This window comes from Pogona vitticeps, chromosome 5 (genome assembly GCF_051106095.1).
Source record: "Pogona vitticeps strain Pit_001003342236 chromosome 5, PviZW2.1, whole genome shotgun sequence".
NCBI classification, from domain to species: Eukaryota; Metazoa; Chordata; class Lepidosauria; order Squamata; family Agamidae; genus Pogona; species Pogona vitticeps.
Genome location: NC_135787.1, coordinates 46329671 through 46355035, shown reverse-complemented (window position 1 = coordinate 46355035; position 25365 = coordinate 46329671). Strand labels below are relative to the sequence as shown.

General features: G+C 44.1%; 1 protein-coding gene across 1 annotated transcript in view; it reads left to right on the top strand.

The window, feature by feature from the left end:
• The first annotated feature begins 272 nt into the window (after window positions 1-272).
• DCHS2 (dachsous cadherin-related 2) overlaps window positions 273-25365 on the top strand; it is a 134210-nt gene continuing 109117 nt past the window's right edge. The window contains exon 1 of the mRNA XM_073001531.2: window positions 273-2240. Within this exon, the coding sequence (XP_072857632.2) occupies window positions 417-2240 (1824 nt within the window). The 5' untranslated portion in view covers window positions 273-416. The remainder of the gene's footprint in view (window positions 2241-25365) is intronic.

Genomic DNA, 25365 nt, shown 5'->3' with positions numbered 1-25365 from the left:
CCAGCCCGCGCGCGCGACTCTCTCTCCGCCTCAACTTTTGATGGGGGCGCGGCGGAGGCAGAGGGGAGCGGAGGCGCCTGCCTTCGCCGCCGACCCGCGGAGGACTAGCCGGCCGCCGCAGCCGGGCAGCGACCAGAAGGAGGCGGGGGAGAAGGCAGGCGGCGGGCGGCGAGGGTGAACGGACGCGAGGGAGGCCAAGGGCCGGCCCAAGGCAGCCGGGGTTCAGCCCGGGGGTGCCCGAGAGGGAAAAGCCCCTCTCCGACATCCCAGAGCCGGCGAGGCGGGGCAGGGCAGGGCAGGGCAGGCGCCTCGCCGACGCCACTCCGGCTCCGGTTTGGTGAAGGGACGGAGCGCGGAGCGCGTGTGCCATTCCCGCGGGGCGAGCGAAGCGGGGCCGGGGCCGGCGGGCGCGGGCGATGCCGGAGCCCGGGGGGGCCGGCGGGCGGTGGCTGCTGCTGCTCCCGCTTTGGCTCTGCCTGTGGCGGGCCGGGCGTTGCTCGGGACAGGTGTACAACCTGAGCCTGGCCGTGGACGAAGGGCTGCCGGCGGACACCTTGGTGGGGGACATCAGCGCGGGGCTGCCGCCGGGCGAGCCCCACCCGGGGGGCTTCTTTCTCTCCGAAGGCAACGGCGAGTCGGCGGTGCTGGCGGATTTCCACGTGCACACCGACACGGGCATCATCCGCACGGCCCGGCCGCTGGACCGCGAGCGCCGGGCGCGCTACTGCTTCGTGGCCGCCACGCTGCGCGGGGCGATGGTGCAGGTGGAGATCGCGGTGGCGGACGTCAACGACCACGCGCCCCGCTTTCCCCGGGACTCGGTGCGCCTCCACATCTCGGAGCTCAGCCCGCCGGGTAGCGCCTTCCGCTTGCCCGCTGCGCGGGATCCGGACTCGGGCCGCTTGGGCATTCAGGGTTACTCGCTGCTGCCCTGGGAGCAGAGGCGCCCCTCCGACGGGGATCATCGGGAGGAGAAGGAAGAAGAGCCGCTCTTCCAGCTCCGCTACTGGATCCCCCCAGAGACGCTGGACCTGACCTTGCTGCGACGGCTCGACCGGGAGCGGGCGGACACCCACCGGCTGCTGGTCGAGGCATGGGACGGCGGGAGCCCTCGGCGGAGCGGCCGCCTCCGGGTGGAGATCCAGGTGCTGGACGAGAACGACAACGCGCCGGCTTTCGGGCAGAGCGAGTACCGGGCCCGCGTCAGGGAGGACGCCCCGGCGGGCAGCTCCGTGTGCCGCCTCCTGGCCACCGACCCGGACCTGGGGGCCAACGGCGAGGTGCGCTACAGCCTCAGCCGCCGCCAGGGCGACCCCTCGGCCGCCTCCTACTTCGAGGTGGATGCCCGCAGCGGGCTGCTCCGCCTGCTCCGGCCCCTGGACCGCGAGGCGCGCCCCCTCCACCGCCTGGCCATCGAGGCCCGCGACGGCGGCGCCCAGCCCGAGGCGGCCACGGCCCTGGTCGTGGTCGAGGTCCTCGACGTGAACGACAACGCGCCCGCCATCCACCTGCTCTTCCTCACCGAGGCCGGCGCCAGCGTCTCCGAGGGAGCCCAGCCGGGGGACTACGTGGCCCGCGTGTCCGTCTCGGACCCCGACGAGGAGGGGACGGAGGAGGGCGAGGCCGGTGGCGGGGTGGCGCTGAGCCTCCAGGGCGGCGAGGGCGCCTTCTCGCTGCGACCCTCTGGTGGCGTCGGTGTCTCTTTCCTGTGCGTGGAGGGGCCGCTGGACCGGGAGCGCCGGGCGGCCTACGAGCTCCGCTTGGTGGCCGTCGACTCGGGCCAGCCGCCCCTGTCCTCGCAGCGGGACCTGGTCCTCCGCGTGACCGACCTCAACGACCAGGCGCCCGCCTTCGCGCAGCCTCGCTACCGAGCCGCCGTCTCCGAGGCCGCCTCGCCGGGGACCGTCGTGCTCCGCCTCAGCGCCTCCGACGGCGACGAAGCCGGCTCCCTCAACGCTCAGGTCCGCTACGCCCTGGACCCCTCCCAGGCCCACGGCGTGTTTTTCCACCTCGACCCGCTCAGCGGGGTCCTCAGCACCGGGGCCGGGCTGGACCACGAGCGGGAAGCAGCGCTGGAGCTGCGGGTGCTGGCCCGGGACTTGGGCGAGCCGCCCCTTTCCGCCTCCTGCCTGGTGAGCGTCAGCGTGGAGGATGCCAACGACAACGAGCCGGTTTTCCAGCAACAGTTCTACAATGCCAGCGTGGCGGAGCACTCGAAGCCCGGGCACTGCTTGCTTCAGGTAACTTGGGGGCAGGAAAGGAGCCCATGCTCTCCTGAGAAAGGAGGCGATGCTCACCAGATGCCATTGTGCACCTGGTTGTGTATTGGATGGTGGGCGCAGGGTCAGAAAAGGTACTTTTGGGGGCTCCCACCCCCAGAATCTGGCAGATCGCATAGGGTTGTCTGCTTGAGGAATTCTGGAAGTTGGGTCCCAAAAGGCTCATTCCCAAGTTGTAGATGGGGGGAATAGCAAAATCCTCCTAGGTGCATTTTCAGAAACTGGGGTGGCATAGTGCTGTAACAAGCTGCACCTGCTGAAATTCTGCCTACTGTCCAGCTGTTCAAGGGATAAAACATCTGTTACTTTTGACTCTCTTATACAGAGTTGAATCAAGCCCAGCAAATGTTTTGAATGCCCTCCACATGGGCAGTTGGTTATGTACACAGGGCCATTGGGGTGTAGCAGGCCAAGATCTACCTTGTGTACAACATGTAAACCTGTCTGTGGCATCAAATAAGGATTGCTAGTTGATTGTGGGCGGAAATAATGTTATTATCAAGGGTTGATTTGCTTTACTATGAGGATGGCTTGTTGTAGTCATCATGGATAAATTAGAGCTTGGAAGAGCCATATTTTGGCGTACACTCCCACTGTCTCCCAGCCAGTGTGGCTACTGACTATGCTAAGTGTGTGTGAGGGAGTTGGGAATTGAGGTTTAGAGAAGTAGGTTTTCTAAGAAGTGGATCCAAAACAGAGAAACTTATTTTTCTTTCCAGAAAGTAGTGGGCTGTGATATCTCAGTTCTAGGCTGTGGACAGTTCAAGGAATCTCCTGACACTCCTAAAGGCACTATTATTTTTTTCATTACATTGTAGTTATTTTGTCTGACTTCATGTTGCAAAAAGTGACTTTGTGGCACTTACTTGGCTAAGCTGGCTCTGGAGAGAATAATCAGTTACTTTGTCTTTTATTTTAGTTTGTTAAGGTTGGTGTTTTTCCCATTGACAGATTACATGGCCAGTTTTTATCCTTGCAGTAGCATAACTGGTCTGATATCAGCCACTGATCTTCATGACCAAGTGAGGGGTTAAACCTGGATCTCTGCCTCTGACTTCAACACTAATCATCTTAATGTATTCTTGAAGGCTTTCACAGCCGGGATCTGATTGTTGTTGTGGGTTTTTCAGGCTCTTTGGCCATGTTCTGAAGGTTGTTCTTCCTAACGTTTCGCCAGTCTCTGTGGCCAGCATCTTCAGAGGACAGAAGTCAGTACTCTGTCTGTGCTCTGGTGCAGTTTGTTTCGATAGTTGAGTATTTATAGCTGTGGGATCAGCTTTTGTCCTTTTCAGGACATGGGTGATCAGCGTGTTTGTGGGTGTATTGTTGTGATAAGGGGGAGAGATTATCTGTCACTGTGATTGATGGATGTCGTTAGCTGGTTTTTTTGTGTGCAGTGATCACCAGTAGAGTTCGTTGACCTTTTGTAGGCTGTATTTTTCAGTGCTGGGAGCCAGGTTTTGTTGAGTTTTAAACTTTCTTCTTTTTTGTTGAAGCTTTGCTGGTGTTTGTGGATTTCAATGACTTCTCTGTGCAGTCTAACATAATGATTGCTGGTGTTGTCCAGTACTTCTGTATTTTGAAATAGAATTTCATGTCCAGTTTGTTTTGGGGCATGTTCAGCTACAGAAGTACTGGACACCCTTATAACAACAATATACCCACAACAAAAAAACACGCTGATCACCACACTCACCCATCTCCTGAAAAGGATGAAAGTTGACCCCACAGCTATAAATACTCAGCTATCCAAACAAACTGCACCAGAGCACAGACAGAGTTCTGACTCCTGTCCTCTGAAGATGCCAGCCACAGAGACTGGTGAAACGTTAGGAAGAACAATCTTCCAAACATGGCCAAAGAGCCTGAAAAACCCACAACAACCAACTAATCATCTTAATCTTCTTAGAACTGCAGAGGTGGAAGGGACTTTAAGGATTATCAAGTCCAGTCCCTGCCAATGGGAAACAGAACTCCCAATCTGTGGCTCTGCAGACAGATACCTAAAACATTGAGCTATCCAATCACTGCACCGTGCTGTCTCTCACTCTACCATGATATCACTTCGATATCAAGTGATGCTCTACTTAGGGTGGAGAACAGCCACCTTCTAACTTTTGACTGTTCCTGAAATGACAGAACCATTTTATGCTTATCATGTGTTTATAGGGAATGTGATGTTTGAGGCTTCCGTCCACAAAATGCTGACACTAATTATTTGCCCATGGATAGCTCAGTCCCAGAAACGGTGGGAGGGCTTATATTTCACAAGTTCAATCTGCCAATGAAAAAGGCACACTGCTGAGATTTCATACAGTCTACCTTTCCTTTGTGCTTGTCTTAGGCGTTTTGCAGTTGCTAACCAGTGCTAGGACGGTCCACCATGGCAGGGGTAGCCTATATGGTGATAATTATATGCTGCTACCATAGGTGGTCTAAGGTCCAAGATGGTGGTGTGAATCATTTTTCCACTATGGGATGAAGCAAACTCCCCCCACCCCAATCTGACCATATAGAACTTCAGATTGTTGCCGTTGTCCTTCTTGATCTGCAGCAGAAGTTGAGGGAAGCTCACTAGAAGTATTAAAGTGAGGCAAGTTTGTACACAGGTCTAATTCTCTAAGCATGAGGGGAGCTGTAGTTGACAAAGTATCTCAGATCCAGTGAGGAGCCATCAAGATGAAAACAGATGAGCAAGTTATGCACCACAGGCAGGGCAATCACAGTCAGACCTCCTCCTCCTTTTTTTAGTCTTACAAATTAAGAGCAAAGGAAGAAGCATATAATACAAAAGAATAGTTGTAAAGGAAGAAAGCCAGCAGAAGACTGGGGACATATCTAGAGTATTGTCCAGAGTTTCACTTTTATGACTGCCTCCTTGCTGGATGGATCTTATGCATATATATATTTACTCCAGAGAAATCCTGGCTAGAAAAGCAAAATTGTATTCTTGAAACCAAGGTGGCTTCTGATCTGAAAAACACAGAGAGAAGTTTGTGGATGAGTTCTTTAGGGACATGATGGTGCCATCCCATTCCCAGGGTGACGGCACTTCTGTCATAGTGGAGAATGAGGATCTTGGAGAACAGGAGTGGCTTTGCTGTTAGGCAAAGTGAAGCAGCCAACTTGGGCCACTTTCTTTCATTATTTAACATATTATTATTGTATTATGATCACCAAAGCTTGTGGTTTTTCCTGTTTCAAGTGCCAAAACTACCTGACATGGGTGGGTAGAGAATGCGGTTTGCCTCTCTGGTTCAGATAGCAGAACGTCTTGGGTTGAGTGGGCCTGGAGGAGAGAGAGTTGTCATTTCAAGAAAAAGAGAAATGTTCTCTTGGGTCAAACTGTGCAGTACAGATAACCTGTCATTTCAGCTAAAATCTTCTCAGTTTTTCAGAGGCATGATTCAGGTAGACCTTTGCATCCTAGAAAGCAAACAAATCTGGTGGTTACATATAGAAGGCCAATCATAAGACAAAGGAAGCTACTTTGCCGATAGGTGTATATGTATGTGTGAGAAAAGTTCCTGCTATAGTAATCAGACATTTTCAGCAGTTAAGAAATACCTTCTTTTAATGATAGGTTAATTATAATGTGAAGTTTGGTCCTGCAAAGGTTTTTCTTCCTTGTGGGTGACAGATTGAGCTCAAAATATCTTTCCCTGGCAACTTGTTTTGATAGTTGTATGTGATTTCCTAGTTCAGAAGTAACATGCCCTTGGATACTCTTTGCTGGAAAGCAACATGAGGAGAGTACTGATGCCATAATTATAATCCCATAGACTTCTTGTTGGCTCTGGTAGGAAACAGGATGCCTTCTTAAACAAATCATTGGTCCTATTCTGTATAGCTCTTGCAATCTTATGTGAGAATACAAGCACTGTGAGCAAGCTAGTAGATAAGGAACTTGCCCAACAATATCACAGTGGTGCGATATGGATGTATCTTATGCTCTCAGTCTGGAGTACAGAGGAGAGTTATTGAGACTGGAAAAAATATATAGAGACATTTGTTGCTTTGTTCTTCATGCTTTCGGTGCTGAATTTGAAGTAGAGATTTCCTTATTCACCAGTGAGCTGCATACACCCTGGAATCCTAGCTGTTCAAAGGCTCTTCCTTATATAGAGAGCCTACAGGCAATTGTCGAGAGAATGGCTGATGGTCATTTCCAAAAGATCTCCTCTATGGAGAATTAGTGCAGGGAAAACATCACAGAGAGAGACCATAGCTGTGATACAAGGATATCTTCAAGCGGGATCTGAAGGCCTTAGGAATGGACCTCAACAGATGGGAAACCTTGACATCTGAGCGTTCAGCCTGGAGGCAAGTGGTGCATCATGGCCTCTTCCAATTTGAAGAGACTCTTGTCCAGCAGGCCGAGGCAAAGAGGCAGTCCCGGAAGCAGCAAAATCAGGGAGCTGGATAGGGGACAGACTGAATTTGTCTTCAGTGTGGAAGGGATTGTCACTCTCAAATTGGCCTTTTCAGCCACACTAGATGCTGTTCCAAGACCTCTATTCACAACACGTTACTGTAGTCTCTCAAGACTGAAGGATGCCTACACACAGGCAACTGGGAATTTATCCTCTTTGGACTGGGCAGTGAAACATGATGATGGAGGGGGCTGAGGCTAGGCACTCTCCTCTAAACATGCTCAAAATGCTTGACTAGGGCTAGATATGGGAGCTTCGTATTTGTATCCCGGGGGATATGAATATGAAGTGTGGCACCGCAGGTGCCATGGAGGTCCATTCCCTCCCCCAAGGACCAGCCCAGTTCACTCACCAGGCTTCCTGTGGTTCATGGGGCTTCATCAGTAACATTGCGCCAATTGCAGAAGTAGCCTTGCCAGTGCTTCCATGCCTCCCTGTGCTGCTGACCACTCAAGCAAGGAGGCGGGACGATAAGTCTCCCCATTCAGCTGCTGAGTGGGCAGCAGAACAGGGAGATGGGGAAGCACTGGCCAGGCCATGACTGCAGTTGCTGCAATGTTACTGATGATTGCCGCATGAAGTCCAGTGAGTGGACTGGATGGTTCTGGGGGGAGGGTCAAAAGGGTCCAGCCACCTGTGGTGGTGAGATTCATATTCAAATAAGAATATCCCATTTCTAATTTGTTCTTCATGCTTTCGGTGTTCATCCTGGAATCTTAAGTACATTGTTTAATAATAATGTATATGCTCTCAAGTTAACTCTGGCATATGGTGATCCTTCCTGGGGTTTTCTATGTATACAGTAGTTAGAAGTGGTTAACCAGTCCTTCCTTCTGGGGCACTGTGGTACTCTGCAAGCTTATCACGTCTGCTTAGGTTGGCAAAGGGAGGAATTGAACTCTTGGCCCCTGCACTTCAACCCACTATGTTATCCAGCCAGCACGTTGTCGGATTATGCGCCGATTCCACTGACTTGCTGTTAGATAAGTGTGTGTAGGATTGTTGCCTTAATGTCTCTTAGATTCTGGTTTGCAGATTCTTCTTGGCAAGAGTCTTCAGGCTCAGGGATGGCAAGTGTGCCAGGCGCCCAATCAATACATAGAGTATTAACGCCATCAGCAGAAGAATGGATGGAGCAGATGTATGTGGAAGGGCTCGATTTGGAAGGGCTCCAAGCTGAGCAGAGTTATTACTGCAGCAGGAAGTCTGGCCAGCAGTGCACTCTAAATGAAATATTTCATCCATAGAGCAGATCACTTGAGTGGGGAAAGTCTGACCAACATGCCTGCAGTTTGAATGACAGGCTTGCTGTAGTCCTATTATCTACCTCTGATGCACTGATTGATCACCATTTGGTGGAAAAGCAAGACACAAACTTAACAAATAAAGAATATTGATTATTATGCTAAAAAGTGGCTGGATAGCTCAGTAATTTAGGTAGCTGGCTGCAGAGCCAGAGTTTGGGAGTTTAGTTCCCCTTTGTGCCTCCCGGGAGAAGAGCCAGCCTGTGTAAACCATCCATGGGCAAGCTGTATGGTCCCAGGATGCAGTCAGAAGAAGGGAATGGCAAACTACTTAATGTCTTCTTTACCTTGAAAGCCCTACAAAGGGTCACCATAAGGCCGAATTGACTTGATAGAACACTGTTATTATTATTATTCAAAAATACCAGGCTGAGTCAGTCAATATTGACTGGTATTATATGCAGATATACCGTATTTTTAAAGTCTGTGCGTCTTATGGAGCGAAGAAAACAGATTATATTTTCCTGTTTTCTTCTGCGTCTTATGGAAAGGTGCGTCTTATGGAGCGAAAAATACGGTAAGTTTTAACTCAAGCCCTAAGTATCTGTTAATAGCAGCACAAGTATGTATGCTGTTCCTAATAATGTCATTTTTGAAGCTCTGATGGTTATGATGATGATGATGATGCTTAAGGGTAACCCAAATGGTCTGGTGTGCTTCCAGTTATGAAACAAATGCCCTCTTAATATGTTACGTTTGATAAAGCACAGTCCAGTGTACTTGACTGAAACAATCCAGACTAAATTTTTTCCCCATTTTTAAGAGTCCTGAGGGCTAATTTCTTCTTCTCAGAGTATATTGTCTGTTCATTGACCCACATAGTGGAAAGCCTTTTTTCTAGCACAGTCGTTAGTCTTCTATTAGATGTCAGCGTACTGTGTTTTTTTTTTTACCTAACCCCAGGTCATTTTCTATGTGATTTGATATCAGGCTGTTGATCTTATATGACAGTTACAGCAGACCCTTTGACCTGTCCCTGTGTTGATACTGAATAGTTACCTTTTTGTGTGGGCTGGTGGTATCACTCCTTAGTTCACTAATAGGCTGTGTGGCCAGAATCTTGTTGGTATCACATAACCATCATTTGGAAATCATCTTAGCAGTATGTGTAGTCTTGTCAGCTCTGAGATGCGCACTCCAACATGGTGGTAGGTTGTGTAGTGAGGGGCATGATGGGTGGCCAGCAAAATGCAAAAACTGGTTGCTCAGTTGCCTTTATGTGGACAGTATTCGGAATAATATTTGGGGTAGTGTGTTTCCTGGCCAGGGTAGGTAATGTCAAGTCTTTGTGCTGTGTGTGAGACAGGCCAGGTTCTGGCTTGTTGCTCTTCTGTTAGGGCTGAAATTTGTTCTTAGAGTTTTAAGTTGTATTAGTGTTGAAGAAACCTGATGGTAGCTACTCCAATTTCCTTGCTTTCTTCAGTTTTTTTTGTCTTTGCTCTTGGAAGTGAAGTTTCATTTGAGGATCACTTGTAATTTTGAATTAATTATTGTGTGTGTCATCTATCTATCTATCTATCTATCTATCTATCTATCTATCTATCTATCTATCTATCTATCTATCTATCTATCTATCTATCTATCTATCTATCTATCTATCTATCTATCTATCTATCTATCTATCTATCTATCTATCTATCATCTATCTATCTATCTATCTATCTATCTATCTATCTATCTATCTATCTATCTATCTATCTATCTATCTATCTATCTATCTATCTATCTATCTATCTATCTATCTATCTCTGTCTGTCTCTCTGTCTGTCTGTCGGTCGGTCGGTCCGTCCGTCCGTCCGTCCGTCCATCTCTCTGTCCGTCCGTCCGTCCGTCCGTCCGTCTGTCTGTCTGTCTGTCTGTCTGTCTGTCTGTCTGTCTGTCTGTCTGTCTGTCTGTTTATTGTTACTCCCCCCCCCCACTTTTTTCCTTGAAAGGACCCAAAAGGACAAATCTTACAAAGTTGTACATTGGCACATGGTGAATATTGTGCATATTCATAGCATTTCATAACTTTGTAGGGATTGCCTTTTTATCTTTTTGGCAGTGAAGCCGTTTTATTGGAGTACTTCAAAAAGCAGCAAATTGGCAGGCAGAAAATTGGTTTTCAGCTATACTCACACTTGCATCTTTTATCCTGGCACTCTCCACAACCTGCACTAGTTTGGTGCTTTGGAATTCTGTTTTCTTATACTACAGCTAGTGTACAACAGTTCTATAGTGCTTACATCAGCATGTCTTTTGCAATTATTTTTTTAAGTGGGGCTAGTAATAAAACAGCTAGCTTCCTGAAACCCACACCTGCTAGAAATCAGTCATATATTGCTTAAAGAAATGAAAAGAAAATCATCTCTCGTGTACACTTACAGATGTTCTAAAATAGCAGGTGTTCTAACCCGTTTCATAGTTAGCTCTACTGCCCCATTAGTATACAAGGAGCTTAGCAGAGTTTCATAAGGGGGAAGAATCCTTGCCCCCAAAAGCATTTAAAAGCTATGAAATTCATTCCAGACCAGCTGTAGCCTTAGGCATCTTGCATAACAACTACCATTTCTTGACTAGAGCCTTAAAATAATACCTTTTGGGACAACACCTCCTAGAATCCTGTAGTTAATATGGCCCAGAAAAGTAGCTTTCTAGTCTCTGCTCTTTGTGGCAGTTCACTCCCAGCCAGATCAGGAGGCGTGGATGAACATTATGATATGGATGACATAGCAGTTAGCTATGTCTATGGAAAGCTGCTTCGACCTGTAAACCTCTCTTTCTTTGTGAAGCTGCCCAAAACATTTCTTTATGTTTTCAACAAAAAGAAATAAAAGAAAAAGAGAAGAAAAGCAAAAAACACTGAAAACAAGAAAGTGACATCATCAAATTATAGGATACATAAATGGATATAAGATGGGTTAGAAGTACTCCAGTAAGTAGTAAAGAACAAAAACAGTGTTTGTATTAAGTGGCAGAGTCAAAAGAAAAACCAACCTCTCTGTGGAAACACAGTCATCCTGTTCAGAATAGGCAGGAACAGGATGGTCTTGATCAAGACACACAAGCCTAGAAGGGACAAAAAGGTTAACAGAGAGTCCCAAAATCTGTAGTATTAAATGGTGCATACAATTCTGAGTGAAGAATATTAAGAATATTCCCAGATCAACTGTTTCAGGTCTTAAATGAGGAGAAGGAGGGCAATGAAACAGATTTTGAAGTTTGTGCTACAGATATGCCTTACTCACATCGTGTACAGTGGTGCCCCGCATAACGAGCGCTTTGTTTAATGATGAATCCGCATAGCGATTGAGTTTTTGCAATTGTTTTTGCGATCGCATAACAATGTTTTAAATGGTAAAACATCACTTTGTGATGATCATACAGATTATCGCATAACGATGTTTTTCCAACAGCTGATCAGCAGTTCCAAAATGGCCACTGGGTAAAGAAAATGGCCACCCGCTGTGTTTTTGCGCCCTTTCCTCGCTTACCGGGCAGCGAAAATGGCGGCCGTAAGGAGGATTTTCACATAACGGTGAGGTTTTTGCCCATAGGAATGCATTAAACGTGTTTTAATGCGTTCCTGTGGGCTTTTTTGTTCCACATAGTGACAAATCTGTATAGCGATGATTTTTTGGAACGGATTATCGTCGCTATGCAGGGCACCACTGTATTTCATAGTGTAGAAGTCCTGGGCATTTACAGACAGCAAGCCATCCATGCTTCTCAGGAAAGGGAGAAGGTATTTTGTTTCAGTGGTTGGAATGGTAAATGATACATAGCTAATCCTGGAGTTTAGTCTTAGCTAGGTAAGATACAATCACATAGGACTTTCCCAGCCTTGAGTCTGCATGTGATAATGAACTGTTAACTCCTCTCATCACAGGCTGGCTGGGGAATGAGGAGAGTTGAAGGCTGACATGACAATATATGGGGATTGAATTCTGGGAAATTCTGGACACGCTATATGGCAATTGTTAAAAATAAAGAATTATTTTTACTCTCCTTTTCCAGGTCATTGTGTCTCTGTTTTTTCTTAAAGCTACTTTTAGCTTTGCTCCTGGATGTAGTGGAATTGATTTGGATTATAGGGATCAATCTAAGTGCTGCAGATCTCCAAAGCATGCCAACTAACTGTTAACTACAATGCAGGCCAGAATCTGTGTGATTTTAGTCACAAAGACCGGTTCCTCATTTGTCAACATGGACTGTAATCTAGCTGCCTGTATTTTTGGATGCTTACAAAGACTGTCATGATGAGCACTTGCACTTCCAAATTTACCAGTACACCATTGATCTAAAGCTCCTGTAAGCAGAAACTGAAATTTGTGCATTTCTACTCTGTAACTTGAGGGAAAAATGAAGCCACTCTTATCTGAAAATGACACACCCGCAGTCTGCTGAACAAATGGCACCTTCATACAAAAAGCATGAGCTGTATCAGGAGGTAGCTCTCACATTAGTCAGTACTGCCGACAACAATTAAGGAAACAGTTGTTTGAATTGCAAATGGTGCTTGCTGCTGGATATATGCCTTTGTAGAGAAAAGGTGCTCTTCGTTATGCACATGCCGTTTCAGTAAAATCTGCCTTCTCTTTGGATTTGAGGGGTAAGAGATTCAAAACAGTCAAGGTGATCTATTTATTTTTTAAGGTACATCAACAACTAAACTTACATTGTTGAAGTAGTGCAGTATTTGAAGACTTTGGATTCCTTTTCTGATGGAAAGCAGATGGTTGCTGAGGTAGCTGTTTCTGGCAAAAATCAGTGTGGACATGCATAGTATTCAATACACCATTTTCTTTTTGGCAGGAATCCAATAGGGTGCTTCTGCTGGCAGAACTCACTTAGCAGTATCAAAGGGGTGGGGTGGGATCGCACGCTTTTGAAGCTCCCTCCCTCTCTCACTTTTTAAATGCCTGCTCTGCATAGCTTTGAAGCAGGCTTTGGGCAGAGCTGGGCAGGGGCTGCAGGAGAGAGAAGGCAAAAGCTTGGTCACACCAGCAGGTGCATGCTATTGTGATGGTGGATTTAGGCCTCTATTTGCAGTCATGGGGCAACTGCCCAGAATCTCTGTTTGAAGCATATGAAACCCCTTTAAGTCATTCATATACCCCTTCCTTCCCCCGTATTCATTATTCTGAACAGTACAGTACGCTGTTGTCATATATACGTGGGAAGTTTATAAAGCTAGAGTTGGAGATTTGGGGTAAGAAATACTTTTAGAACCACTGGCAGAATTTTAGAAGAGGTAGCCATGCTAGTCTGTGCTAGCATATCAGGCAAAAATGAAACAAAAAAAATTTAAGAAAACAAAAACGTGGCACCTTAAAGACTAACTGCGGTAGTCCCCAAAGGCTCACATTAAAATATAGCAGTTATTTATTTTTTATTTTTGTTTTTGCCTGATATGGCTAACTTTTGTATCTCCTTGTTGCATGACACAGATGTCTTTTAAATTACTTTTGGGGCCCTCTGGTGTGCAGCTTTTTCACCTGTAGTTCCTTTTATTTGTTTATTTAAACTGCAACCTTTCAGAGTAATTGCAAGTGTTGTATATTTTTTTGCCTGGGCATTTCTATATTTCATATGGTATTCCGTGAGATCTATTATTATTACATTAATGATGTTAAACTGATTCATCATGAAATATCTGTCTCTTGCAAAAGTAATATAACCAGAAGCATCCATTGATTCCCCTAGAGTATGGAAAAGAACGCATTCTGCTGATTGCTTATTCCAAGCTGTGCCACTCGGTGCCCTAATTTACATTTTTCTGAATTCCCTGGTCCATGACTTGAATTAAGGTTCAATCAATTGGCTGCAGCAATATGACCTTCACAAGGTCATTCTTTTTTCTGCTTGCAAGCCAATCTTTTCTTTTCACCGTGAATCTGATAAACACACATTTTAAAATCAAAGTGCAGGTTCATACATTATCTCATTAGTATTCCCTCAAGTGGCTTTCCAGATTTAAATAAAATTTACATGTCTATGGCAACACTATTTTGTGGACATGTGTCTATCTTTCATTGATGTTTGGTCTGTTTATTTTAGCTTAGGGATACTTGGGCTTCTATTAGTGGCTATGTATTTAAATAAAATGCTTAAGCTGATGCATTCTATTTCAGACATATTTTGTTTTAAATAAAGAAACCCAGTAAAATTAGTGGAAGTTGTTCTAATCTGATTTCAAGTGTATAGTGTTGTCACTCCCATCAATAGTGGCAATATTAGTCTTTTGTTACAAATTGAGGAGGTGTGTAACACCTTAAGAAATCAACCCTGAGTGCTCACTGGAAAGACAGATCCTGAAGCTGAGGCTCTAATCCTTTGGCCATCTCATGAGAAGACTCCCTGGAAAAGACCTTGATGTTGGGAAAGTGTGAAGGCAAGAGGAGAAGGGGACGACAGAGGATGAGATGGCTGGACAGTGTCTGCGAAGCAACCAAGATGAATTTGACACAACTACGGGAGGCAGTGGAAGATAGGAGGGCCTGGCGTGCTCTGGTCCATGGGGTCACAAAGAGTCGGACACGACTAAACGATGAAACAACGTAACACCTTAAAGATTAAGTATATGACTTCGAATCCAAAAACCTTTTGAGATGTCTTTTCCTCTGCCAGTTTACTCATTTGATGAGGCTGTTGAAATTTTTCTCTGGTGCTAGTTGGTGGTGGGCAAGTAAAAAGCCATCTCAGTGATGGTTGCTTGCCCTTATTTCCCCCCCCCCCAAGTCTCTCTAGATGCACAATTGATTTCCTTTCCACCCCTCAGTTGCTTTGCAGTTTGCCAGTTTGCATCCTGTCTCGCTACATGCCTCTTTCTACACCTGCTTTTCTCAGTCACAATCTGGAGAAAGGAGAACAGAGCGATAGGTTGGATTTTTACACAGTTTGTGCAATGTGGGACCTAATTCCAGTGTTGCACTAGAGTCATACCTCTGTCACAGTGAGACTTTATTCCTTTCCCATGCAGCCCTTTTGCACCAGCAGAAAGCTTTTTCAAGAGGATTTTCTAATGTTTCAGAATGGATTTTGAGGGTGAACTAGGAAGGGGTGCTGAAAAGCAATGGGTGGGGTGGGGTGGCATTGACAGAAGCAGTTGCATTGTTGACTTATAACATCTTTTGTTTAACATACTGCACCTTTAGCTCCCTCAGAGCCTTCTGTATACTATGCTTCTGCTCTCTACTCCAGGTTTATTTACCTGGTTAAATAGAGATCCAAATCTTGAGTCAAACATTCCATCTGAACATATGTCCTCAGAGCCTTGGCAACTGTGTTCCTGTGCGTGAGAGAAACATTTCAGTTTTATATTCAACGTGTCAAAATAAGCTTTGTTCTGTTACTTAAAAGGTCTGACAGCACCGTGACTCAAAGAGAGGAATTACAGAACAAATTAAACCCAGCACTTCAGAAGGTAAATAAATAGAAATATAAAAAAAGAGGACTTTGAAAAATAGCACTGGTGCCAAATAATAAACTGAAGTTGATGGTCTTGTGAACATTCACTGGCATGCATAAAAACAACAAATAATGAGTTTATTAAAGTTTCTAATAAAAAAAAATAAACAAAAAACAGCTAAGGTTAATGAGCCAGGTCAGTGGGGCTAATACGTTGCCTTTTATCATGGAAACTTGTTTCAGACTGAAAGCCTAAGCAGAAACCCAAACCCAAATGATCAACTTTAAATGTTCAAGAAAGCCATTTTAAATCCCTATGTTATGTTTAAATGTTGTATTAACATTGTAATTTATTGTATTTTTCACTAGACATGTTTTAACTATTTGTGAACTGCCAAATAAACAAAAAACAAACAAGTAAAATAGCACTTTAAGCACATACAGGCTAAATGAAAGCCCTGTTTTTGCACAACCTTTGCTATAACCCTTAGAGAGTAACCAACTAGAAACAGGGAGCATATGGCAATTAGAGGGGGAAAAATTTGCCCTATTCCTAGCTTCTTTGAAGAATCCAAGAGGATCAGCACTGCTTGGAGGATTCCTCTTCACTGCCTCCCCCTTTCTCTGCATTTCCCAGAATTTGCTGCAAAATGCTTTTTTTCTACAGCCCATATGCTATTTTCCATATAACATGGTACACCTTCTTAAGCCAATTTGTATCCCTAATTCTATGGCTGTAAAGAGATTCCTGAACCGCAGTTACACTGTCTACCTGCTCCCCCACCCCCAACCTGTATTGTAAGTCACATCATTAGAGCTTGCAGTAGAAGTAGGCAAGATATGGACTTGAAAATAAAGTTAAGTTTATTTATTTCATATATTTTATACTGTTGTTTAAATCTAGAGGATTGGGTGGCAGGTGTTGCAGATTAAAAGAGTTGAAACAGCAATAAAATGAACAGATCGTTTTGTTTTGTTTCTAAAATTGATTTTTTTAACATAGCGGAAAAAAAGTGGGGAATTGTTTAGAATCACGTAATTCTAAGATGTATCACACATACTCATAGGTTATAGCAGCCCTAGTTGGGCTTCAAAGGTATTACTTGTAGGTATTTTCTTCAAATCAGTGTTTTGAAATTTGAATGCTGCAACACCCATTTTGTTGCACATTTCAGTCTGATAACATACCGTCAATATTTAATACTACATGTAAGATTCTTTAAGTACTGGATTTGATATGCTTAATTCCTGAAAGTTTATTAAATATCCCAACACAGTAAAGACAAATTTGTTTGTCTTATGCCTGTAATGGTTGCTGTGAGGTGACTGCTTTTGGATGAGGGCAACTGTAAAGCCTATTGTATGGTACATGGATTTTAATACTGTTTTAGTTCATTTTAAGAACCATAAACTCTGTGAATGGATAGATGCATTATATAGCCTCCAACAAAGTGCTGAATGTGCCTTTAAGATCAGGGCTGAGAAAAATATGATCGTTTCCGAGGCACTGGTTTCAAACTTCTGCACCTGCATCATAAAGAATATGTGCATACAGCCCCAACCATAAATATATTAGCCTTTAGCTGGAGCTGTTAACATGCTAAATGCATTAGTAGTGAGTACATGGTTACAATCCAGCTAGGTTCTACTAGCTATATGCAGGATTGCAGCCTATACTTGGATGTCACGATGCTGTCATTTTTAGTTTCTGGAAGTGTCCATTAAAAAAACAACACTGTACTGTACATGATACCAGTTTTTGGAGATGTGAATAGAAAGTTACAGTTCCATTCATATCCTGCTCATGGGCTTTCCACAGTCATCTGTAAGAACAGAACAGAGATGATCTAGCTTGACTTTTCTTTCACTCTTTTGAGATACTAGCTTTTAAAGGAACTTTTATTACTCATCAGCAGCCAACTACCTTTTCTTGTTCTAGTTGGGTAAGTAATTTACTGCTTTGCCTATTATTATTAGGGACATGGTGGCGCTGTGGGCTAAACCACAGAAGCCTGTGCTGCAGGGTCAGAAGACCAAGCAGTCGTAAGATCGAATCCACGTGACGGAGTGAGCGCCCGTCACTTGTCCTAGCTTCCGCCAACCTAGCGGTTCGAAAGCATACAAATGTGAGTAGATCAATAGGGACCATCTCGGTGGGAAGGTAACAGCGTTCCGTGTCTAAGTCGCACTGGCCATGTGACCACGGAAGATTGTCTTTGGACAAAACGCTGGCTCTATGGCTTGGAAACGGGGATGAGCACCGCTGCCTAGAGTCAAACACGACTGGACAAAAATTGTCAAGGGGAACCTTTACCTTTACCTTTACCTTTACCTTTACCTTTACCTTTACCTATTATTATGGGTTGTGTTGTCCTTGCCAATAGGCCAGAAAAATACAGGGAAGTAATCTATGCTTCCTTCTAGTGGCAAGTTTTGATATTACAACTAGGATATATTTACAAAAATAATCAAATCATAGTTCCCTTGCTGTTTAGGACACATAAGAATATTTGTAAATTGTGTAAATGACCTTTGAGAGTAATTGTTACTTATTATACTTGAGCAACATTGATATCACTCAACATCTAAAATTATTTTTTAAACTACTATATTACTCTTGACCCAAATATGTATAGTTACAAGTAGCAACACTACATGTAGCTAGGTACTTCTAAGCTCAGGTTCTTTGTCTATTACATTAATAGAGGAGTCTATACCTGTGTCACAGGTCCAAGACTGTGAAACATGGATGCCCGAAACCTGGCACAGGCAGTTTTTCTTGAGACTGTTTCTTTTGTTAAGAATGGCTTTATTAATTTTAGTTCATTTAAATTTATTTATAGTCTTCAATATCATCTTAATTCCCTGTGATAAAAGACTTCTGAACCAAGAGAAAGAGCCTATAGCCACTTCCATGTGGCTAGAGGCAATGGTAAATATTGTATGTACGAAGCCAGAATGAAATATTGTATGTACGAGGCCACAAAGAAGTCAGTGTTATATTTTTCATGCAATGTTTGCATTGCTTATGTCATTCTTCATCCTAAACCCTCCTTTCCATAGGTGCTCTTCTAAAGCCCTTGTGTATAGATGTATATGTGTACAGTAACATCATAAATTCAGCAAAATGTAGTTTTCCTTTATACAGTGGTACCTCGCTAAACAACGACCCCGCTAAACGACGAAATCACATGACAATGACTTTTTGTGATCGCTATAGCGACTCGCAAAACAGTCATTCCTATGGGCGATCTTCACTTAACGACGATTAGGTCCGCGCTTCGCAAACTGTTTGTTTGCAAGACTATGATTTTTCCAGCTCCGCAAAATGGCTGCCCTGTCTTTTCCGGACCCATGCTTCACATTTTTATAGCTGATCGGTGCTTGCAAAATGGCTTCCCTATGGGCGATCTTCACTGGACAACGAGGTATTTTCCCCATTGGAACTGGGTTTCAATGCATTCCAATGGGGAAAGGGTTTTTGCATGACAACGATTTTGCTAAACATGCGGGGCACCACTGTATTAGAATTGAGAAGGCCTCCAGTCTATAAGCCTAACACAACATGTGGATGGCCAGAGTCTGGCCTGTGGAGACTCCTAAGTCATATCCAACCTCATTGGAGTGTATGGGTGGTAGAAGGGAATATCTGTTATCTCCAATAATTGGAGATTTCCCTGCCTGCTGTCTCTCTTATGTGTGGATGAGAAAATGGCTGGCACAGAAAACCTGCTGCTCATTGTTGGGAGTGACTGGGTGCAGCTCAGTTCACACTTCAGAAGATGCATGTTTTTGTATGGAGAAGAGTAGACAGAGAGGACCTTCCCCAGGTTTTGTAGACTGTCCATTACCTGCTGACCTTCCTTTGACCTTAGAGTGCTATTCTTAGGATTGCTGATGTCACTTCCTTTCTTCTCCCACCTCTCTTTTTGCAAAGGGAGAAGTGTGCTCAGGTAACCCGTTCTGAGGGTCGAAGGGATGAATCCTCAAGTTAACATTGCTGCAGTTACCACTGTGTGTGTATTCTTCAATGCTTGCCGCCAGGGAACTGAGTCTCAAGCTTTGTTCTCTCCCTCTCATGTGTAGCAAAGGATGAGGAGGTGCCACGCTGTGTTCCTGTCTAAATTGTTGGGTGGAGAAGAAGGGAGGGAACCTGAGGACATGCCTAGAAAATCTCCTCAAAAAACATAGATCCAAATCCAATATGCTTCTTGTTCTTCCTCCGCATTACTTCTCTTGTGATTCTTAGAGTACAAAATCCTTTCTAGTAACTTAAAAACAGTCTTTGGGTTCTTTTGCTTTTTTAATGATGAGCAACACTGTAAAATAATTTCTGCCCTTATTATTTTGTTTTTTCTCCACAGAAAAAAAAAGAGCTGATAAAGCCTGATTTTGTAAGGCAGATTCATTAGTATTCATTCCAAAGACAAACTTTTTCAGTGTCAATTAAATATTTTGCTGACTTTATGAATCTCGACTTATGACTAGAAGTAGACTGTTGATAGAAGTGGAAAGGAAAGACGTTGATTAGGTGAAAAGGAGGAAGCATAATGGCTAATGAGTCTTTCATCATAAGTCAGAATCAACTTATGGTGAGCCTTAGGTATGAAATATTCAAGAGTGGTTTACCATCCCCTTCTTTTGGGGGCATTATCACCCAATATTGCACAGGATGGCTCTTCTCCCTTGAGATGCAGCAGGGAATTGAATGCCCAAACCCTTGGCTGTGCGGCTAGGAGAGCCAGCCTGATGATAAAACTATTGACATCCATCCCCAAATATCTTGGGAGAACGTCAGATTCTAGTGTTGTGCTTTGTAAGGCAGTCCAATAGATTGTATGTAGTACTCCTAGATCTGTTGTAAAGAAGAACAAATTATTTAAACACTACTTGAAAAGTTTTCTCCCTTTAATTGCCTGGTATTTGAGGAGAGTGCAAAAAACGGTCTGAAACGCAACATCAAAAAAACTAAGATCATGGCCACTGGTCCCATCACCTCCTGGGAAATAGAAGGGGAAGACATGGAGGCAATGACAGAATTTATTTTCCTGGGCTCCATGATCACTGCAGATGGAGACAGCAGCCACGAAATTAAAAGACGCCTGCTTCTTGGGAGGAAAGCGATGACAAATCTTGACAGCATCTTAAAAAGCAGAGACATTACATTGCCAACAAAAGTCCGAATAGTCAAAGCTATGGTTTTTCCTGTTGTGATGTATGGAAGTGAGAGCCGGACCATAAAGAAAGCAGACCGCCGAAGAATTGATGCCTTTGAATTGTGGTGCTGGAGGAGGCTCTTGAGAATCCCCTGGACTGCAAGGCGAACAAACCTATCAGTTCTAAAGGAAATCAACCCTGAGTGCTCACTGGAAGGACAGATCCTGAAGCTGAGGCTCCAGTACTTTGGCCATCTCACGAGAAGAGAAGACTCCTTGGAAAAAACCTTGATGTTAGGAAGGTGTGACGGCAAGAGGAGAAGGGGACGACCGAGGATGAGATGGCTGGACAGTGTCATTGAAGCTACCAACATGAATTTGACCCAACTCCGGGAGGCAGTGGAAGATAGGAGGGCCTGGCGTGCTCTGGTCCATGGGGTCATGAAGAGTCGGACACAACTAAACGACTAAACACACAAACACATTTAATGGAACAGTGTGTGATAATATCATGTTTTTTTTTTCAAATTTAATTTAGCACAGATGAATATTAGCTCATGTTTGTGCTCTAATCTGAGAGCTGTTTCATTTACCTGTACCCTTGGGAGATTGTTTAGGCACTTGTGACGGAGTGCCATCAGTATACTGTTCTTCCCTTTCATTGGATCTAGGGAAGGCTGCAGATTATTAATACAGTCATGCATAGGCAAGAGGGGGCTGGATAATAGGAGGTAAACCAAAGCTTACTCCAGAATTCTGCTGCTTTTGCAAAGATCATAAGATCAGGATGATGATATTCCACTAGTATTGGGTGGGGATTCATTCCTTTTGGGGGGCAGGGTAATTTAGGGATCTGATTAATCCACTTCTGTGGTATAACCACTTACTAACAGCTTCACTTGATACTCCCAATGCATCCTTCTTCAGAAAGAGATAATCTAGGCAGTATCTTCCGTGCTCTGGTATTGTCTGCATTATGTTGCTGTGATGTATTATATGTTATGCTGCCTCGGAAGACCATCCAGAATATTGCAGCTGGGTTATTAACCATACCTGTGGCAATGAGCATTTTTCATCAGTACTGAAGGATCTAAATCGGCTTCAAGGAGCAATTCAGAGCACCAGATTAACCTATAATGCTCAAAATGACCTTGTGTCAAGGTTTCTGGCAAACAGCTGCCACTTTTTATCAATCATTCTGAGACGCCCTGTTCTACCAAGGCTATCTCTGTTATCACCACCAGCCCTTAGAGGTAATGGTAATGTTAATAGTTGGGGTGGCTTCTTTTGGTTTCACAACTTTCAGAGCTTTCCCCAGAAGTTTAGTCTGGTGCCAATGATGCTGTCACTTATTATTTAATTTTAGGGGTTTAGGTGTTGGGGAACACATTTCTTTGTTACACTTATGGTTTAATGGCTAACAACTAATAATATACTTCTTAACGATGGATGCGTTACTGTTTTTTTTTTCATTCCTGTTGATAAAACAATAGCTGCCATTATATGTTGTTTCAGTTCATATTGTGTGATTGTTTTACATGATGGGATTCATTTATTGTAAGATACCTTGGACTCTAATAGGGGAGATGTGGGACAAATTTGTTTCAAATAAATACGCACCAGTCAAGTGTGAAAATCCATGTGCCCATTTTTCCATGGCAATATTATTTTTCTGTGTTTAGAAACTGCAGCAGGCACACACCTCTGGAAAACCTGTTTTTTTCCTCTCAGAGATGACATTGCATTATAATCTGCATAACAGGGATTAGATTTTTAAATTATCAGATTTAAAACAACAAACACTAGTGTTTTAAAATGCTGACTGTTGCTTTTTGCCATCCAAATAATTACGGAAAGCCATAGGTGGGAGTGGAGTATAATAAAGTGGTAAGTAGCAATGCAAATACTCTTAGTTTAGGAGAACTGAAGTACATGTGCATCCATCATTACTGTTTCTTCCAACACTTGCCCTTTCTGCTTATCCTGCTGTCCTTAAAGTGGACTTTTTTCCCTACCCTCCCATCAAAATATTTTTAGTGTTTTCTTATTGGCATGTATCCTTTTCTGTAGCTCCACTGGTGCAAAGGGAGTGACATCATCAACAGTGGAAGATTGCTACTAATTAAAGAGTTCCTGCTTTTGTTTTGGATTGCACACGACTTGCATGCAATGAGACATTGTGCATAACCCAGAATAGAAGCAAGAAGTCTTTAATTAGCAGCAGTCTGCCACTTCTGGTGATGTCCCTCTGGTTGGGCCAGTGAAGCTATGGAGCCGGACATGATTGCATAACGTGTCAGCTAAGACTTGTAAGTTGTAGAAAAGCTAAAGCCCTTTGTTTCCTTCATCCCAGTAAAGGACAGCCATTGGTACCACAAGATTAAGACTGTAGGTTTTGAAAACTAGGAAATAAGTTGTTTTTAAAGATTGTTCCCTTATCAGACTTTCCTGTTTTAATAAAAGGCTGTGGCCATCAGGCCTTCGTGTCTCTTCTATTTCCTTCTGGGGAGCCAAGCAAAACATTTGTGGGAAAAAAAATGTAAACCAGATTTTGCTCATTCTTGAGATTTCTGTTGCTTACAGTCCATTTTTAAAAAACATGTCAGAGTATTTTTAGACCTGTATTGTTGGAATCAACCCTTTACTTTGAAGTCTGAATAATTTTAAGCATGAAACTGTTAATAGTATGGTAACTAATTTTATACAGAACAAACAACAGTATGAATTTCAAGGACTGACAGATGCCTCACTCTCCTGTACTGACCTCAGGAATCTCTCAGATGGTGTTTTTCTTCTCCTTTATGGAGAGAATTGGATTGTCACGCTTTTGTCTGCTCCATTTCCAGTGACGGTACTTACATCTGGTACTTGGAAAAGGGTGATGGGAAGGGCAGTTGTTTAAACCTCCTAGACATGGTTGAGACAAACAACTTTTGTGTATGCTTTATTGTTCTTACCAATAAAAACAAATGCATATGGTTCAATGTAATTTCCAAAGAACTGAATGTACATTTCCGTGCACAAAAACTATTTAAAGCTGTTATGCATTGAGTTGCTTTTACTCTGGGTTTCCGTGTGTCTATCCAGTGCTTTGAAGGTGCAGTTAAACTTGAAAATAGACTTATAGGTCATGTGGCATATGACTCTTAAATAGAATTGTTCACAACATTTGCTAACATACTGAAATCTGAGTATCTAAGACTTTGGGATGTTACGGTGCAAAGGCATAGGCTGTTGCAGACTGTCTGGTGGTGTAAAGTTTACATCTTAAGGCATGATTACTTCTATTTCATGTTAGGGGGAGTTAGGGGAAAAGATAAGCACCTGGGACTGTTGCCTAGCAACAGTCTCATGTGCTCTTTGCTGCTTGCAAAATATCTGTAAGAAGGAGAGTGTGTGAGGCTCACTATTAGACAGCAGTCTCAAATATTGGTATCAGGTTAAGTATAATAATAAGTAAAAATGGAAGGCATTAAAAGGAATCCCGCGGCTTCTTTTCAAGGTCCCTGACAATTTTAATCATATGGTTTGGGGAAGGAGGGAAAACCATGGGTAGATTAGTGGAGTGAGTTGGTTTTTACAATTATGTGTCTTTCAGTTGTTTAAATCAGGAGTCAGCAACCTTGTCCCTCCAATATTTTGGACAACAGCACCCAGAATCATTTGTTATTGGCTATTTGGACGTGGTGGTGCTGCGGGCTAAACCGCAGAAGCCTTTGTGTGCTGCAGGGTCAGAAGACCAGCAGTTGTAAGATCGAATCCACGTGACGGAGTGAGCTCCCGTTGCTTTGTCCCAGCTCCTTGCCAATCTAGCAGTTCGAAAGCATGTAAATGCGAGTAGATAAATAGGGACCATCTCGATGGGAAGGTAAACAGTGTTCCGAATCTAAGTCGCGCTGGCCACATGACAACGGAAAACTGTCTTCGGACAAACGCTGGCTCTACGGCTTGGAAACGGGGATGAGCACCGCACCCTATAGTCGAACACGACTGACTAAAATGTCAAGAGGAACCTTTTATAGTGACTGTAGTGGCTCTTGAGGGTCCCCTGGACTGCAAGGAGAACAAACCTATCAATTCTAAGGGAAATCAACCCTGAGTGCTCACTGGAAGGACAGATCCTGAAGCTGAGGCTCCAGTACTTTGGCCATGAGAAGAGGAGACTCCCTGGAAAATACCCTGATGTTGGGAAAGCGTGAAGGCAGGAGGAGAAGGGGATGACAGAGGATGAGATGGTTGGACAGTGTCATCGAAGCGACCAACATGAATTTGACCCAACTCCGTGAGGCAGTGGAAGACAGGAGGGCCTGGCGTGCTCTGGTCCATGGGGTCACAAAGGGTTGGACACGGCTAAACAACAACATAGTGACTGGGCTTATGGGAACAGTACTCTAAAATATCCAGATCATAATGGAGAAACCTTTGCCCCATGAATCTTGTCTGTCTTAGTGATGGTCATTGGTAAGAAGGTATAGACTCTCCTGAGCAGGAGGTTCCTTCTCTTAGGTTTCTCAACACCTGAAAGCTCTTATTATTGTTCTCAGTTGTTTTCACATACTACAAATTGTGGGACACATGGATGGAAATCTCTCACTGGTGCTAATGGACTCATATGAACTTATGTGAGTTAATGTAGACCCTTGCTATTTAGGTTTTAAAAGCAATGACCAGCATCTTGAATTGTGCTGGATTTGCAGCCAAAAGAGACATGCTCACAGTGCTTGGTTCTGATAAATACAGTATACTTGATAGTACATTCGCAAGTCATTTCACTGGTCAGTGGCCTACCTGCCCCATTTAAGCC